The 18,687-nt window shown below is 52.3% G+C and overlaps 1 protein-coding gene across 1 annotated transcript; it reads right to left on the bottom strand.

The window, feature by feature from the left end:
- Window positions 1-2,673: 2,673 nt before the first annotated feature.
- Window positions 2,674-8,209, bottom strand: BPIFB2 (BPI fold containing family B member 2). Its single transcript, XM_065645994.1, has 16 exons — window positions 8,188-8,209; window positions 7,550-7,666; window positions 7,200-7,299; window positions 6,812-6,916; window positions 6,570-6,707; window positions 6,095-6,140; window positions 5,799-5,859; window positions 5,480-5,571; window positions 5,183-5,359; window positions 4,804-4,845; window positions 4,540-4,704; window positions 4,183-4,250; window positions 3,530-3,575; window positions 3,150-3,213; window positions 2,979-3,055; window positions 2,674-2,742 (listed from the first exon to the last, which is right to left on the bottom strand). Exons 1-16 carry the CDS (start codon window positions 8,207-8,209, stop codon window positions 2,674-2,676), a joined length of 1,389 nt encoding a protein of 462 aa, XP_065502066.1.
- Window positions 8,210-18,687: the final 10,478 nt, after the last annotated feature.

The following is an 18,687-nucleotide window of genomic DNA, read 5'->3' as shown; positions in this document are numbered from 1 at the left end:
TGATTCAAAATTCTTTAACATCTAAGACACTTTAAAGTTAATGGGCTCACGTGAGTGGTAAGATACGTGCATAAGCCACAACCCAATAGGCAGCTCTGTGTACAGATATTTATTTAGAGAAATTATCATGATTTGGGGGTCACAGAGCAGTTGCATGTGGTGCTGCAGTGGAATTGTTAAATTTGTTCTGAGGAAAAATTGTTCTTGATATAATGAAAACGTTTCACATGGCTTTCTCAGTAAATGTCGCCATCCACGTTCAGAAGGGTCCGAAGTGCTGAGGGGGAGCAGAGGATACATTTGCCATGTAACTCTTTTAATAAACATTCCTACTTTTTTAGTGCTTGGAATGAGGTTCTGGTTTCTGATGCTTCTCAGAAAGAGTATCTGTCCAGCCTCTTGCCGTGGGATCTGGTTCCTTTGCAACGACAGATACTTTGTTTTTTGGTCTGAAAACCTTTTCTACTCAAACTTCCCCAAAAAATTACACTTGGATATTCAGTGGCTGCTCTTGGCTGGGGTAACCTACTGACCAAACGCTAATCCACAAGCAGAAATCAGAACGAGATCGAATTTCCGAAGGTCATGAAGGATTTCCCAATAGGGTCTGGACACACTGGTACAGCCAGTACGCTGGTACAGTGGGGGTGCGGCTGCCTGGCCCCGTCGCCCCTCGGCAGGACGGGTGTCCCCGTCACCCGTGCCAGCAGCTGGAGCACTCGCAGCCGCCTCGAGGCTACACGATTCATCAAACTCGGCGTCTACATCCATCGTTTTGCCCACAGGTTGGCACAAAGGGCTTTGTTAGCACAAGGTTTTGTGCTGGTTCCTGAGCAAACACCTGCTGTATGGTAAGTAAAGTTTAGAATCTCTTCTGCACTCGTTTGGCCAGCCCTTCTGTATGCATTCTGGTTTGCTGGAGGGGATTAATTTTGCTCGTGCTACAGAATAATGTGACTGTCGCTGTCCTGGGGTCTCTTCAAGTTGAGAAAGAAAAGCATAACCGCGAACCGGGGCTGCACGAGCCTGGGATTGCGGAAGAGTGGAAACATCGTCTTGTGTGTCTGCAAACGGCTTTTCCTCCCAGGGCTGGGTCTCTGTCACGTCATCTGTTGCATAGGGCTGAGCAGAAGGGGCAGAGGAGCCTTTTCGAAAGGAAAGGGCAGCATGTCCTCGGTGTAAGCCAGTACTTCTGCAACTCTATTGCTCTGAATTGCTGGTGTGTTCAGGAGTAAATCCAGAGCAGGAAAAACTGCAAGCTGGAATTCACAAGCACTGGAACAATTCAGTCCGCAGGAGAAGCATCACACAAGGGTGCAGAGCCAGGCGGGAACGCCTGAAGCCAGAATATCCACTGGCAAATAAATACATATTTTTACTACTGTAGTTTATTCCTTTTGGGAAACTGGTTTAAGATATATTAGTCAAAGAATAATGGTTGCAGCTCTACCAGGAAACTTTTATTAGGAGCAGTTCCCACTATTGCCAACTTCAGGCATTAAAATCATTACTCAGATCCCCAAGCTGGGCATATAAACCTTCAGGGTTTTTTACTCCTTATAATAAATCCACTTGGCTTGTTTTGTTTGCTTTCCTATTTCTGAGTCTCTGAAATATGAGGTTTTGAAGTGCTTTTCGGCAGCTCCAGAGGCCAGAAACCCCGTGTGTAGCTGTTGCAAGTGGGAGCAGATGTGTGTGATGACCGTGGGCTCCCGGGCAGCCTCGCGGCCGAGCTTGGTCACAACCGATGGTCACGGCGCGGGAGCTGCTCCATCCCAGCACCTGACATGGGGCAGCTCCGTCACCACCCCACCCTGCCAGTGTGGGCTCTCGAGTCTGTTGTGGGTTTCATTGGGTTTTGTTTTATTTTTCTCCCCCTTTATTTTGCTGAGCAACTTCTTGAGCACAGAGATGCATTTGGTCTGTAGGAAAGAGCATCCCAGTATGGACCGGTGCAGCTGCTGGTGCCCCAGGCAGGCGTGTGGCTCCGTCCGTCTGCAGTCACATTTCCGTCAGCGTTTTCTCTATGGTGGGCTTTGTCAGAAGTATAGTTTTGAAAATATAACTGGCCTCAAGTCTAAAATTAGAAACCATTGTGCAGGCTGATTTTTTTTTCTTTTTTTTTTTTTTTTTTCCTTTCTAACCCAGGGAAAACCACTAGCCGTAATGTTCCCATAGTAACGTGAGAAGTGGAAGAAAAGCAGACACAATGTTTCTTGTTGGTAGGGGCTGTGTTGTTCTGCAGCTGAGAGGTACAGGGCTGCTTTAAATCCATATAAATTAGTGGAGTTTTCATGTTCCTTAATTAAATGTAAGGTCTGGACATCTGTACTGGTACCAGTTCTTAGCAAAATTCACCTGTCTTTAGGTGCAAATCGTTGAGGGGAAAAAAAGTCAATAGTCATATCAGAAAATGCAGTATGAAAGAGAAATGTTTAATTAAAGTACAGAACATTGTTACAACCCATCCTCTTTCTGCAACAAAAATACCAAGAGCAGGACTGGGAGAGAAAGCCGCTAGTGCAATGCTGATACCATCCTAAATCTGATAAGGTGGTGTTTCAATAAAGCAGGAAAGCAGATATTCAACATTTCAAGCAGTGACAAAACATGAGGGGTGATTTCAGCGTCAACAGAACCATTCTGCTGCTGTTTCACTCCGGACACCAGAGTTCAGCCTGCGGTGCTCTGCTTGCCCGCCCGGGCCGGGAGCTGCAGGTCGCAGGAGACCAAGACGTAGTCCTGTGGGGGAGGACGGGCTGAGGGGGGGTCTGGCAGCCCCGGCCCCCCGCACGGCCACTGCTGGGCAGCGGGGATGGAGGAGCTGGGACTGCACAAAGTGATGGAACGTGGTTCTGCGGGTTAACAGGCTCAAGGAGCAGGCTCTGTTTCGTTCTGGAGCCAGGAGATAAGAGTCGCTCCCAGGTTCCCTTTAAATCAAACACAACAGGGAGCAGCTTAAATGTCTTATTTCTTACCTTGTGAATCATGATGTTGACATCGGTGTAGGTGAAGTTGGAGATGTGGGGCAGGATTACTCCTTCACTCAGGACCTCTAGGAAAAAAACAAAATGGGGGGAAAGTTGTCGTCGGGGTGCCGCCTTCGTCCTCATTGTGCATCCTCGGTGGCGGTTCTGCTGCGAACCCACCGTTGAGCTGTGCCGGGACCTCTGCGCGCAGCGTGGGCAGGAGCAGCTCCTCCAGCAAGGCAGCCTGCCAGGGGACAGCCGGTCAGCTGGAGCAGGGCAGGGACAGCAGGACAGGGCTTGGGATGCTCGCTGCAGCTCTCCCAGTCCTGCCGGACCTGCTGCTGAGCAGCGAGCACCCACAGTTCACATTTCCCCGCTGCCACCCACTGCCCAGGGGGTTTTGGGGCAGCCTCAGCTGGCTGGTGCTGCTGGGGTGACCAGGCTGGCAGGGGACGGTGCTGAGGTGGGGACTGGTGCACTCGGTAGGTGACAGCAGCACAGCACGGGGAGGGGACACGGCTGTGCTCGGTCAGTTGGGGCTGTGTGGCTGGGGCACCTACCGGCACGGGACCCACGTTGGAGGCAGCCAGGCTGAGGTCAGTGTCCCTAGAAAAGAAAGACCAGCTCCAGAGCTACTTGTGAGGAGTTGTGGTGGGAAGTGACTTTGACCCCCAAACGCCAGGGCTGAGCCAGCAGTGAACTTGGTGCCCGGGCACGTCCGAGCAGGGACTGGGGCCGGACTGTCCCGGGCACAGCAGCGAGGGCTTGAGGAGGTTTTGTCCCCCAGGACCCTGACAACAGCTGAATTGGGCAGCGAGTAGGCTGGGGATGCTGCAGGGCCGGGGTCTGGAGCGGGGGTGCCCAGGAGCCCCCACAGAGCCCCCCGCCGCAGCTGTGGTTGCCGATGGGGCAGCCACAGGCCATTCCCCCAGCAGTGATGCCGGTGGTGCGGCAGGAGCGGGCAGGGGCGGTCGGTGGTGGTGTGTGCCGGTCGCCTGCGTGCCTGTGCTGAACGCGGGGAGTAGATGGTGCAATTCCCACTTTTCTCTCTAACTACGTTACTGGATTCTCAGTGTTCCCCTCAGGGTAGAGCTACCTCTGCAATGGCCAAACCGTGAAAGCCAAGAAATTCCCCAGAGCGCTTTGCCTCTCCTGTCTCTGCTCTGATGGGGACATGTCCACTTCAACGATGGAGCAAAGCTGGGGACATTACTCTATCGCTGCTGCAGAGATTGTCATCCGTGTGTCAGTGACGCTCAGGAGGAGTCCTGCAGACATGTCCTGAGGAAAGAGAGGGCAGGATCAGAGTCAGCAAACGGTCCCACGTCAGCTCTGAACAGTGGGATGCGATGGACCCGTCCCTGTGCTGCCACCTGTGACACATCCCTCATTCCTGCACTACCCAACAGAGGGAAACGCTGCCGGGGACTTTGAGTGCTGCAGCAGGGAAAAGCGAAACCAGCCCCTGCAATGGCTGTGACCGCTGGGGCTCGGGGCAAAGTCTTTGCTTTCCTGTTTCTGTGCAGCTCGAGCATGCTTGCAGGACATCGCGCTCGCAGGGCTCACTCACCACGTGCACGCTCACGAAGCTCTGCAGCGCCGGTGATCCCGCCCCGACGTGCACAGTGAGGAAGAGCTTCAGGGCTGCCTTGTCTTCCTCCAGCACCATCCGCGGCGAGCTCCTGAACACGGCTTGCAGCGTCACCGGTACGTCCTCCTGGAACAGGGAGCCCATCTGCCGAAGGAGGGGGGTTGTTTTGGGGCATGGCAGGTGCCGGGGGGCAATGTCTGAGCCGGGGCTGTGCCCCTTGGAGTGACAGCATCAGTGCCAAACCTGCGTGATCTTCTGTGCCATGGCAGCGGTGGTCAGCGGGCTCTGAAAGACAAAGCACAACTGGTGATGTGACTGCTGGCTGCTGGGGCTGTGCTGGGGCTGGTGAGATCTGTGCTGCTCTTGGGGACACACAGGGACCTTCCTGCACACCAGCATGGGCTGGGAGCAGCGATTGGTTACACTTTGTGGCAAGTTCTCCATGCACCGTCAGACCAGCAGCATTTTTGGGAGCCTGGGGATGAGGGGCTGTGACTCCCACAGATACTCAGAGACACTCGCACTTTGCAGAGTGCAAGGCTCCTTCAAGCCATTTGTGGGGCAGGGCTGTCCCTCCAAATGCAGATTTCCTACCGCTTCCTTGCTTACTCGCTCTACTCACTGGGATGGTCATGTTGAAGGCTCCGGCCATCTCCAGGGCGAAGAAGAGGCTGGTGTAGAAGTGCTCTGAGAGCGCCAGGGTGAGGTGGGAAGAGCTGGAGCTCGTGGGCTCGGGCATGCTGAAGGGCACGGGGCTGACTGGCAGTGGGATCGCCATCCCCGCCACCTGGAAAGTCGTCTGCAGGGACATGGGCAAGGAAAACAGGAGTTTGGGGTGTCTTGGGCACATAGTGCTGGGAGACAGGGGCTGTCCTGAAGGCTGGAGCTGGGCTGGGAGTGCTGGAACACAGGGACTCACCTGCAAGGAAATGGTGACGCCCTGCTCGGAGAACACGGGCACAGCCAGGGGCAGGTACTGGACCTGGCAGTTCGGTGTGACGGGGAACTGGGCTGTGAGGTGAGCAGAGGGATGCTCAGGAGGGGTGGGAGCAGCAGCGGCAGGTTGAGCTGGGAAGTGTCTGGGTTTCCCGAGTAAAGGGATGGGAATGGAGCCGGGCGGGGGGAGCGGGTCCCAGGGAGATGATGTTGGCAGAGAGAGCCCGTCCAGCTCCATGACCTGCTCCAAAATGAGCGCCGGAGCTCTTCGCCTGTGAGGACACTGAAAACAAGACACTCACCTGTCAGAGACATCAGCTGCTCATTTGGGAAAAGCAGCAATTTGGAGACTTCTGGGCAAATCTGTGGAACGAAGAACAGAAGGAGAGGCAGTAGATGAACACAAGGGTCTGCTGGCATCACGCATCCCCGAACACCTCTGGTGCAGGTGTCCCCATCGTCCAGCCACGCGGCAGCAGGAGATGGAGCCCGTCAGCGTTTGGTGACCACAGGGTAAAGCACCAGGGTGGCTTAAAGTGCTCCAGTTCTTACAGAACTGCACAACCTGGTCTTCTGCTGTCTCATGCCTTTGTCTTACCTTATTGACATTAATCTCCTTGTCCACGTCTGAACTAGAGGACTTGCTGGATGAAAATGACAGAAGGAAAGATGTTAGGCAAGAGCCAGCTCAGCCAAGCGTAGGTGAGTGTCTTTTATCTGACTCAAAATGCAGCCAGAGACAGTATTGCCATTATTTTCTATTGTCTATTAGGCTATGATTACAATTCAGAATCCTAAACCACTGAGGAATTCCATTAAAAATGTTCCTACTGCACTACTTTAAAAGATCCAGTCTCTTATGACAGAATGAATCTCAAAATGGGGGAAACCAGCCCTGCAAGCAGAACAAAGTTCCTCCCATGCAGATGAAGTTTTGTGGTAACCTTTGTAAGCGTTCAGAGCAGTGAGCAGAGCTCAGTCACATCACCCTCCTGCCTATAAGTGCTTGTGCCTCAGTTTCTTCTTTTCCCCCTTTACCCAGGTCCCAGAAGAAGGAAAACTGCAGGGTTGACCTTTCGATGTCCTCGGTGCTCTGCAGCTCCTCCAAGGTGGGTTTGCAGGCAGAGGTCACCAGCTCCAGGTTCCCCTCAGGGGTCATTTCCAGGTGCAGATCGGCCAGGATGGACAGTCGCATGGCCTTGGTGCTGGAGCTGTGCCGGGAGAGGAGGAGGCTGGGGTGCGGGGAGCCCCCGTCCCGTTCACCCCGATCCCCTGGGACCCGGGGCTGCCGCCGTCCCGTGTCCCCGGCACTCACGGCGCGGGGGTGACATCCAGGTCCACGTCAACGCTGAGCCGGAGGCCGGCGTCAGGGACGAGCGACAGGGACAGCTCGGTGACTTTGACAGAGTTAATTCGGTTCCTGTGGGAGCAGAAATGAAGGTATCGGGAGGGGTGTGCAGCCCCTGGCTGCTCTCACAGGGGGCAAAGCCTAAAAGCCCATGAGATCCACACAGTTCAGGGACAAATCAGTGCCCAAGGGTGGCACCAGGGCTGAGACCCCAATGGAGGAGCCAGGAGCTTGTTCCTAAACCACCTTGGCAAACAGCCGTGTTGGTCTCCAGGAGGAATTTTGCCCTTGTCGGCAAAATGCCTTTGTGGTGATATTCAAAGCAGTAGGTGGCAAAGCCGCGCTGCGGACTCACCCGCTGGGCTCTGGGGAGCCGGAAAGCAGGTCCGGGGCTGTGGGGGCCACAAGGTCCTGCCTGAGGACGTTCTCCGTGTGCGACTTCGAGACTTGAGCAACTGCGAAACAGGGCAGGTGCTTTATGAGACCCTCTGGAGCTGGTGGCCCGATGCACAGAGCTGGACAGGCTGAAATCTGTCCAGGTGACATGCGTCCATCCCTCACTAACCCCACTTCTATCCCTCACTAACCACCCTGTAGAAAAGGGATGGTGAACAGCAGAAGGTTCGGATGACAGTGTTTGGTATTTCGGATGCTGCTGCCTCCCCTCCCTGCTGATGATGTGGGAGACGCGGGATCTGGACTCACGGTAGCTCAGTCCTGATGGGGTGAGGATGCCCCCACAATCGGGGGACCTGGTGGCGTGAGCAGGGACCAGGAGGCTCAGGAGGATGCTCAGGGTGCGGAGCATCGCCGTGCCGGCGCCTGGAGAAGGAAAACACCCGCGGCAGATGGCGAGAGTGGCCCTGGCCCGGCCACCGCGGCACAGGGACACAGCTCTGCTCCCCGGCTCGGTTCGTGAGCTTGTGCGAAATTTGTGAAATCCTCCCACAAGTCTGTAAGCTGGAGCGGTGCCTGCAGCCACATAGCACCTGCTGAAGAGCACATATTGGCCTAAAACTGGTGTAAAACTAGCAAATAAATGGGAGCTAAAATTAGTTGAGGAATGAATGTAAGTTATGGAAGAGGCTAAAATCAAATAAAAAGGTGAAAGTGTTACCTGCCTCTCTGAAAAACATTTGGGAATTGTTTATAATGTTTGTAACGCTCTTACAATATTAAGAAAACAAGTAATTCAGGCTGTTTAACTTACATGAAATATTCATATTTACATCAGTCTTTGCAGAAAGCAGACTTCTGATGAGAACTGAGCCTTGCAGAGACACCCCAAAGTAAGTACAAGCAATGCCTATACCAAGCTGTTCAGTTTACAAATGCACCTTTACCTTTCCTGGCCAATCTTCTCATTCTTCCAACTCAGTCTGTGTCTCGCCGTTGCCACACGAAGGATTTGTCCTGGCTTTATATATCTTCACAGCTAAGGCTGGTGGAGCAGAAATTGGCAAAGACAGCTGGAAACCAGGACATTGGGTGGACGCTTTGTTTTATATATGATTTTTATTGTTTCCCCACATACTTGCTTACATTGGCCGTTGACCGAGCGCAGTGAAATATTGAGCAGCGGGTGCTGGGGCAGCTCGCCTTCCTCGTGGTGCTCCCAAGGAGCACAAAGAAAGGGCTCTGGGGGGAGAGTGCCAGCAAATCAAACATAGTTGGAAAGTGAACGTGGGTTTCTGTGCTGTGCAGCCGTGCTTTCCTCCCACTGCCACCAGGACATGTCCAGAACCTGCTGTGCTTTGTGTCCCGGCGCAGACCAGGAGGGGTGAGACCCACACGTGTTGTGCTGAGGTCTTGGCAGTAGGGTAAGGATGTTCCTCCTTTCCGTCAGGCCTGGGTAATTCTGTTGAAGGCATCAGGAATGTTTCCGTGGGGTTCAGGGAGTTTTAGACCAGACAGAAGATCAGGCTTTTTTAAGGTATACTTCCTCTGACTTCCAGAATGGCCCATGTGCCTTTTCCTTCTTCTCTTTAACCCGTCCCAAATCAAAAGCCACTGTCAATGTTTACTACAACTGGTAGAAAAAATGGTGGATGATGTCCACCCTCTTTGATGATGTCTTTATAAGCTGTGAAAGTGTTAACGGAAGGGAGTCCCAGTCCCTCTCCTCCCCGTGCTTGGGGTCCATGGTGTTCTTCTGGCTTCCTTGGCCTGGAGGACAGGACGTGGACCACCTGGAAATACCACGTTGGCCCATCCTCCGTGGTCTCACCCAGCTCTCCTCTGACTTCCCCCCCCACCCTCCACGCTGATAGTTGTGATCTCAGCTCTGAGCCGTGACCGCTCTTCCCAAGAGGACGGAATTGCCTATTTCGGTCTGAATCCCTTGGCAATGGCTGTTCAGCATTTGTTGAAACACCTGCTGCTGGGTGGGAACCATTGTCCTTGTGCGCTGAGAAGTGAGTCACTGGGCGCTGGCTCCAGGTGCATCTTGACATGTCCAGAACCTTGGCTCTCCCCAGCGCCGGGCTGCTGAGAAACACTCAGAAAAGCAGAGTCCAGCCACGTTGTGCATTTCCGTGGAAGCATCCGAATAGCTCTGTCAGGAGAAAATATGAAGATATATGTCTAGAAAATATGAAGATATACATCTAACAGCCTGCCGAGGAAGAGCAGGATTTACACTTCTGCGCTGATGAATGCAGCCCATTTAGAGGCAAGAAATGTGTTCGGGAAAGTAAATCCACTGAGAAGGTTGTAACCTGCAGACACGTCCCCCAGGGCTGCGGGAAGCGTTTCATGGCATCTGACATCAGTGGGGACACAGACACAACGTAGAAAAGTCTCTGAGAAATAAGCCTTTGCGGTGTTTTAGAGCAGCGGTTGGAAATTGGCCCCTGCTTGACCTTGTTCCAGCGCAGGTAATACTGGCAGCTCTGGAGATTTATCTGTGGAGTGTTGGTGTAATTTACGGTGGTGCAGGGTCTGGGAATAAGCTGCAGGGACGAGATGGCACTGCGGTGCTTAGAGGTGGATTTTCTCCTCCTGAAGAGCTGTTCCGATCCTGATGATCCCTGTGGAGTCTAATTAGATGTCAACTTACAGCATAATGACTGATCAAGTTACTAGCAGAAAAGCGTCTTTCTGGCACGATGTGTTCCTTATCAGGCGTTATCTGTAAACCTTACGCTCCTGTCAGATAAGATGTAAATCTCCCTGTCTGGGCTTAGCAGAGAGAGTGCATCACTGGGAGGGGAGTGATGGCAGATTAAACCTCATGACATGTTTTATACAGAAATGAAGAGAAGAAATAAATTACTTGGTGCTGCAGGAATCCGCTGGGGTGAACTTCTCAGATGGTTCTTCTCAGTCTCACTCCAACCCTGCTGAAATCAGTAAGAATGTTACTGAGATTATCACAATTTCCACTGGGTTTTCTACCAGCTGATCCCGTGTCCCTCTCTGCCATCTGCAGAAGCTCCGTGAACTTTGGGGGGTAAGAGCCATTTGTCCCAAGAGTCACCATTACATGGGTGTCTCCAACAGCAGAATTTACCATTGCGAGTCTTAGGTTTCTCCTCACCCCCACTTCTGTCTGTACCACATAATTAAATAGAACAGGTTTTTTCTTTTGGACTTGACAAGTCTCCGTTGGCTCCTTCTGGATGTTGAGCAAGAGCTCTGGCTTCAGCCGGCCAGGAGCACGTGCCAGGTGCTGCGGCTCGAGGGCTCACCTGAGCTTCCAAATTTATAAGTGAAATTATTTGTATTGGCAGATGTCAGCAGCCCTTGATGATTAGGTTACAACACAGTAATTACCCGGCCCTTTTATTCTTTCATTTTTTCCTCTCTCTCCCTCAGGGTTTATATATGGGCTGTTTCTTGTGCTCTCCAGGAGATCGGTGTGAAGCCTTGACAACCTCTGGAGGCTTTCTGTGGGGAAGAACTGGGTGAGGTGACAGCAGAGCCAGTCCCTGTGGGAGCCCCCATCATGGGGGGGACAGCAGCTCATGGCATCTCCCCCGGTGCGGCAGAAGGTGGAGGCCGGGGCGGTGGAGCCGTGTCCACAGCCCATGGAGGGGCTCATCTCACCTCGTCCCACAGCCGTGGCCACCAGCCACAACCTCTCCTGCTTCTCCTGGGGCCATGTGCTCACCAGGCAGCTCCAGCCCTTTCTCTACAGCAGGTTTTCAGCATCATGAGCAGCTCTGGTGCTTGTGGAAGAGGGAGGCTCAACATCCTGCTTGGGTACCAACTGCGGGGCGGGTAGTGCAGGATACAGGCACGTCCTGATGGGCTGTTCACAGATGTCTGAATTTTGGGCAGTGATTCTTGTATTCAGGCTGTGTGTTGGCTGAGGTAGCTCTGCTAGATTTGCACTGAGCCCTGCTTGCTTTCCTCTAGTGTGAGCGCAGCATTCAGCCCCTGATGTGTGGTTTGGGAACTGTCTCCAGCTCATTGTGTCTCTGTCTGTTGAAGCCTGTACACTCCTGTGAGCCGCTGTCAGCTCCGGAGCTCTGTGAGCAGCCGTGCTGGATCAGAGGATGTCCAGGATTTGGTGCATTTTATTGCTTAGTGGCTGGCTGGCATGGTTGGGAGGATCTGATGGGCCAGGAGCTGTCCTGAGGATCGATCTTGGAACGATTTACTCGGGTGAGTGCTCAGCCGCGTTCACACCTGTGTGTGGACGTGAGTCTGTCTGCAGAGAAGCGGGCAGTGTTGTGCACAGTCTGCATCCCCTGCGTGTCCCGTGTGGGATGCTGCACATGGGACCCCATGGCTGTGACACCCTGACAAGAACACGAGTTATTTCACTGGTGGGCAGTACATTATGGTGGGAACCTGAAAATGCGCCCATGTCTCATGTCTAAAATCAAAACGCGTGTGCAGCAAGCACCTGCCGAGCTCCAACCATTGCCAGGGACAGCAGAGATTGCTGATAATCTGAATTTATGGCATGTGGAGGGTCCTGATGGTGCCTGTGTGTGTTGAGTGGGAACATGTTAATAACGATGTTTCATAGGGCGCAGTGCGGGTACCAAGTCTCCTCACCCTCTGGCACAGGCTCCTCCTCGGGCATTTTGTGCTGAACTCCTTGTCTCATGCAAATCTTCCAGCGGTTCCACTGCTCTGAATGAGAGTGATGTTCTGCAGAAAATGGCAGAGGAAGCAGGAAAAAAAAAGCCAAACACCAAACCCATCAAAGGCATCTCGGGGTGAGTGATGATCAGCAGCATTTCACCGCGAGCCCCAACCTGGGAATGAGAAAATAAAAGCAGAAGGTTGGGAAGTGTCAGCCCGGAGGCAGAAACGAATCACTCCCTGCTAACAAGTGCAATATTAAAGCCAGTGATTTTCTGCATGGTTGTGTCTACAAATACATGGAGAAACTATAACTTAAAGGCAACAAAGCGCATCGGCTCCCACTTCAGCGCCGCTGGGGATGCTGCAGCGGCTCTGCGGCACGGGGGTTGTGCTCTCGGAGCCGGGGTGCCCGGGTTCTGTCCAGAACACTCTGAGGGAACCCCAGGATTTCGGGGGGATCAGAGCTGGCCCTCTGTCCTGCAGATTCCTGCTGGGTGAAAGAACAGAGAGGTTTTGAATGCCAAAATGCCTTTTTTTCGAAAATTAAACTGTGCAATCTTTGTGTTAGGAAAGAACATGTTTCTAAATTTAAAAGTGGTTTTAGATGGAAAGTTTAAACAAGAAGTAAAAGAACAAAGGTGGTGATGGCAACATCGGTGACAGGTGACTTGGCTGCTAGCAGCCCGACCTGGCAGCTCCGCCAGCTCCTCTTTCCCAGTTCTCTCCCATTATTTTTCCACAGGCTGAAGGTGAAGGGTCTCTGTCTCCTGGTGGTATTGCCACTGCTGGGCTTGGGGCTCTCTTGGTGCAAATGGCCATGGCCAGGAAGAGGTGAGGGGGCAGAGCCGCTGGCAGGGCTGGGCACCTGCTGTCCCGGGGTCTGTCCCGCCGTGACCCAGCTTTGTCTGAGCAGCATCATGGGAGGACACGTGGAAACGGCTCTGGCCGCGAGGCTGACGGTCGCGGCTGCGGCAGGACCTGTGGTCATCCCCAGCTTCAGCTCCAGGACCTGCCACGTCACCCTCCTGAGCATTAAAACCAACCTCCCCAGCAGGTGAGTGACCCCAATGGACAGTTTGCTGATATTAATAATACCTAAGAGGTGGGTAACAGCACCTTTAAATCTCACAGTCTACAGGGTTGCGTTTCTAGGGAACACAAATATTTTTCACTGTTCGTTTTTTCCACTGAGGGAACCCAGATGTTTTATGGACCAGCTCAGGCCAGCATTATCTGTGTAATTCCAGGCAATGTTTATCATTGGCATAAGTCTTCATTTAACTGCTGTGCTCTCAGGATATCAGAGATACCAGAGCTTCTTTTAGGCATGGAAACCTTTATTTAAAGCCAGAAGGTGGCATTCTTGAGAAAAGGTTTGTAGAGAGAGAAAACATCTTTTATTAGACATCTGGCATATTTTGGTTTAATCCATACCAGATAGGTTTCTTTAGCACTTGACTTTCTCGCCTTTTGGTCTTTAGTCAATAATGATTGCTATGTGCGTGATGGCTGTCCCTGCCGCGGTGTCCCTGCATCCCTGCTGCGGTGTCCCTGCCATGTTTCTCTGCCCAGCGTGCTGCCCAAGGTCATAAGCATGTTTGTGAACAGCACCCTCTAGAAGGTGCTGCCAGGTCTGGTAAGTCCCATCCTCCTCCCACCCTCCTTTCCCATAGACCATCTCCTCCTCCTCGTCGTCCCCCTGGCACCGCCGCAGGTTTCTCAGTTTTGCCCCACAGAGGAGCTGGCAGGCTGCTGACGGGAGCGTTTGGAGCAGTTACTGGTTTTCTGCCATCAGCACCTGCAGCACAGGCACCGTCACTGCCCAAAGCCTGGTCCAGCCGGTGGTGAGTGCCGCGGTGCTCGGACAGGGCTGGTCTCCTGCTGCTGAGTATAGACCAACTTGACTGACTCCCACTGACTTTGGTGAACACCACCAATGCTCAGCATGCACCAGGACAATCCCCAGAGCAGTGAGCTGGGAAGGAAGGGGAATGTCACCCCTTTGCTTTGACCTTCCACAGGTTTCCAGGGTGCTGCCTCCATCACAGCCGGTGGTGACCGAAATGCGAGAAGCGAAAGCACCGGTGGTGACCATCACTGCAGACAGAAGCTCTGTGCAGCTGTTCATCACCTCTGAGTTTTGGGTTTCCCCTTCAGACTCTGCTCCCGAATCCCGCTTCGTCCTGGATGTTGTGAGTTGAAGCCTTTTGCTGTTGGAGAGGGCTCAGTGTGGTCACCCTGCCCGGGGGGGACTCCCCTTCCCTGTCCCCCAGCAGGACAGTGACCTGGAGGCAGTTTGCTTTGCAGAAGCAAAGCTGCGGCTCTCCCTCGCTCTGCAAAGGTGACGCGGCTGCAGGTCCCCAGTGCCACCACCGGCACAGTGCCAGTCCCCGTCTGCTGGGGAGGCACATGCTGCACCTCAGCCCTGCGTTTTCAGAAGGAACCTTTGCTGTCTCTGCACAACTTCTTTACCATTTATACTAACAGCTGTTTAAAAACAAGTGAGGGTCAACATGACATAATCCAGCTGACCTAAAATGACTTGGGTTTTTTTTTCTCTCTAAATTTGAAGAGCTGAAGTTGTCCTGGGTCAGGGTAGAGAAAATGCTCCCGGTGGGGAGCAGCCCCTTCCTGAGGGGCCGGGGGGCTTGCTGGGGCCAAGGTCTGGGTGAAAAGTTTGCGGGTTCCTGGAGCATTTCTTCCTCTTTCCTCGACTTTTCAATAATGTGACTCCACGAGCTGAAATGCAAAGACCCCACCGCCCCATGATGAGGGTCTGGCCAGCGGAGCCAGCTGGGCATGGCTGGGCAGGGGTTGTGTTTCTTGAAAGGACGGGTCCCCAGATAAATCACATTTGCAAAGCGATAGTGGGTGCATCGGTGCATGGGGGGCAGCACCCACATCTGCAGGAGGGGGTGCGAGAAGGGCCCCCCGGGGTGCATGTGCTGTGAGAGGAGGGGAGCATCTGGGGGATTGGGCTGCTTGGAATGGGTTAGAGATGGGCATTTAGGTATCACCATGTGTTTATTCGCATTTCAGAAGTGCCTGGCATCGTGGTTTATCGGCTGCATTGCAGATACTGATCCCAAGCCTATAGTTCACTGATTGGTAGATAATTACCTGCCATTAGTAACTCAATAAACAGCTTCGATCCTTATTTCATCGAGCCGACATGATTTGAATGTTTTTTCCTGGTGACAGGTAGCTGGTGCAGCATTAAGGATATCTTTGAAAAGATCATTGTGTTTTTAAGAAATTGTCCCCAAGAAAATCTGGCTGTGAGACAGGCTCTGCAAACCCCATTTGTTTTCTGGTGTGTGCTGCAGCATGGGGACAGAATCATCCTCGTCAGCAGTCCTGAGCGACGGGGGAAGCCGCCATAAAACCCGCTCCCCGTGAGGACAGGGCTTTGTGGTGCCTTCTCTCTTCGTTTTGCTGCAAACACTGTCAGTGCCAAGCACATTTTTTGAAGAGGTTTCCCTCATTGTTCTTGCATTAGTTAATAAATAATCGAACAGTTTGAATCTGAATTCCCTTAAGAAGAATAAAAATGAATCAAAATATCTGTATGCAGCCCTCCTAGGAGAAATCAAGGCTGGAAATCTCAGGGGGCATCAAGCTGATTTTTCAGGGAACATTTAACCAGCTGCCAGGCTGCACTGTCACGTCACGGGTGGCTGGTGCCCTGGGGCACTGGGGAGGTGCAGCCTTTGGACACGGCCCCCCAGCCCTGACCCCCAGCAGCGGGGGTGTCCCAGTCTCTCACAGTTAATGGTCCCAGAGGAATGATGGAACACCCCAAGTCTGTCCTGGCTCAGGGGTCCCCGCGGAGCTGGTGTCCTCGGGCAGAAGGTCTGTGTCTGGACAATGCCATCAGCAGCCGAGCGGAGCAGAACCCTCTTGTTTTCCAGCTCGGGCTGACGTGTTTCCCTTCGCCTGCCTGGCCAGAGCTTCATGCAAACGCCAAGATCTCTGACGCTTTGCAGGGTTTGTCTCTCTCACTGCCAGCCCTTTCGTCTCCATTTCCGGGAGATCTGAGCATCAAAGCAGCATCAGTTCGCATCGGTCCCTTTCTTCTCCCTTAGACCAAACCCGTCCTGGTTTACTCTGTGTTTCCATCCTCACATAGTGATTTGGCTTTGTGTTCTTGGGGCTTTGAAAGTCACTTTAGCGAGACCCGGACCTCACAATGTCATTCTCTTTATGGGAATCTGCTTCGGCTTATCCAAAATATTTAGTTGTTAGAGACCTCTGCATTCAGCAATGGCTGGTGAGAGGCCAAGTGACCGTCACACCTACAAGGTCACTGCTCGGGAGCTATTCCTGCGGTGCCCAGTGCCCCTTTGCTGTGTGCTGACCATTATCAGCTCTCTCTTCATGGTAATTCGGGTTTCGTATAGTGATTGCCCAAAGTATAAAGCGTTTCAGGAGGGGCAATAACATAATACCATCTTGTTAATGCTCTTTTCCGCTTTATCAAATGTCATAATCTAGCCATGACAGAAAAGCTTTGTGCTGCTGAGGTGCCCGGTTGATCAGGTTGCAAGGAGAGTGACAACTCCTTAAGCACTTTGGCACCTTTGCCATCCCTTCCATGGCCTTTAGCTGGGATATTTTTTAATCCGGAATTAACGTGTGACAAAATCTGGCTAATCTGCTGCAAATACTGATTTCCAAGTTTGCAGAAAGTATTAACTCTGCGCAAGCATTTTTCTGGACTATTATTCTTCATAGCTGAGGAGCAGCCCCTCCAGCCCCATTGTTACTGAGCCCATCATGGAGGGGACAGTTCACTGCTGTCCCCTTGGCCAGCCCATGGTCCCCTCTGCCTCAGGCAGCCTTGGCTGCACATACCAGGACATGATCTGCACATAGGGACTGCATTTGCATGTAGGATGTTTTTCCTGCCCCAGAAAGCTGCTGTCCTGGGGTATCCGTGTGGTGCTGGTGATAGGGCCAGGATGGGGCAAGAGGCAGAAATCCAGCGTGGCTGTGGGGCACACACTTTTGGCTCAGCAGAAACTTCTGCTCCTTTTCTCCTGCCTGTAGCAGTAAATGAACTGGTAGTAAATGAACCAGGATGGACCAGGTGGGACACAATTTTTTAGCATGAAAATACCTGGCCAGACATCTAAGAGGGCAGGGTCTGGACAGAACTGCGGTGCCGAGGCAGAAGACCCTGGGCAGTTGCAGGACATTTGTTGCACGAGGAGGTGGTGGGAAATCTCTTGATGTGTCAGCACTGGGACCAACAGAGTCCCTTCAGGACTTCCATAGCCAACAGGCTCTGGCCTGGGAGCTCCTTGGCTTCATGGTCAATGGCGTTGCCCTCTCCAGGGTATCTCCCTGTCACAGCACATCCCACCTCCAGTTCTCCTGGAGTGCTGCGAGGCAGCAGTGATGGACCTGGAAATAATGCCATGCCAGTTAGACCAGTGCAGCGTTTCCAAATCTTAATGGGGTCTCTCCCAAGAATCCGACAGCTCGGGGTATCCGTAAAGCCGTGATACCCGACTGGTACACCTTACCATGGTGTCACCATTCCTTCCCAACTCAGTAGCTCCTTTTCCTCAATTATCAAATGGATTATGAGCCGCTCAGGTCACAGGACAGGTGCTGGTGGCTTTGGTAAATGTTGGGTAAGGTCTTTGGGCACATCGGGATGGGAACCCTGGGCATGTCCTGCTGGCCTGGGTAGTGAATATGGGCTCTGTTACTATCTGCACTGTCTTTACACTGAGAAACATGCTGCCTGGTCCTTCATCCATCACCCAAAACGTGCGACACATCTCTACTGCACAGGTTTACTGTGAGTGCTGCAGCATGGAGAGCTGTACAAGTGCTGAACAGCGAGGAGTGACCAGTATTTTGACACACCTTTTAGTCAAAACCTCAATTTATTTGGAAAAAAGAAAGAAGTTTTTTATGGGGGCTTGACTTTTCAGCCATGTCTGCATCTGGACAGGAGCACAAGCCCACAGGCCGATGTCCCAGCCCGGCAGGTGTGCAGGCTGGCCCTGGGCTGCCCATCTGCCTCAGCGCCTCCGGGGCATTGCTCAATGATTTACCCAGCTCCTGACACCTCCAGGGAAATATTTGTGGTGGAAGTCACCAGAAACCATCCGTTGTTTGTTTTGCTCCCCACCAATTACCCTGGATGTCCTCGATGACATTGGGTGCCTCTTCCTGCTGTGAAGCTCTATAAATGGGGACAATTGGTGCAGGTCACCTGCAGAGGACAGGGACATGGGCTGGAGAGCATCTCGCACCCAACAGCTTGGTCAGGTAAGAGCAAACTTATTCCTCCAAAAGCTCTGCTTCTGCAAACCTGAATGCTTCCCAAAGGAGAATATTTGATGTTCATTTGGGTGTATTGGCTTTTTAAAAAATTGTTATTCTTGCCTCCTACCTGCCTGAATTATGCTCTGACAAGTCAAATGCGCAGCAGCTTTCACTGTGAGTTTCTCAAGAACAGCCACGCACATTCATTGTATTCACAGTCCTTGAAGAAGAAAGGGTATTTCATGGTTTTCATGAACAATTATAACTTAAATTATTTTTGGTAAAACTTGGTTATCCCAGGTAGATTTTTACCTAAGGTGAATTAGAACTCTCACGCTACTTTTGATCCCTTTTTGATGTGCTTTTTCCATTTAAATAGATCTGGGGCAATGAAGTTCATTATGGTTGTTTGGAAAAAAAAAAAAAAGTCGCTACTTCAAATTGTAGGTCCTGCAGAAATATTCAATGACGTTGAAAGTTTAAAAATTATTTTCTCCTTCTTACAATTTTAGCAAAAGGTG

Source organism: Caloenas nicobarica, chromosome 15 (assembly GCF_036013445.1).
Source record: "Caloenas nicobarica isolate bCalNic1 chromosome 15, bCalNic1.hap1, whole genome shotgun sequence".
Classification (NCBI taxonomy): Eukaryota; Metazoa; Chordata; class Aves; order Columbiformes; family Columbidae; genus Caloenas; species Caloenas nicobarica.
The sequence above is the reverse complement of the archived record's forward strand: the minus strand, read 5'-3'. Positions and strand labels throughout refer to the sequence as shown.

Coding starts and splice junctions, on each gene's coding strand:
- BPIFB2 (XM_065645994.1), bottom strand. CDS start 8,209: ATGAGAAGATTGGCCAGGAAAG. Junction 7,667..8,187: donor GAGAAGATTGGCCAGGAAAG/GTAAAGGTGCAT, acceptor TTCCTTCTCCAG/GCGCCGGCACGGCGATGCTC. Junction 6,708..6,811: donor CTGGATGTCACCCCCGCGCC/GTGAGTGCCGGG, acceptor CTCCCGGCACAG/CTCCAGCACCAAGGCCATGC.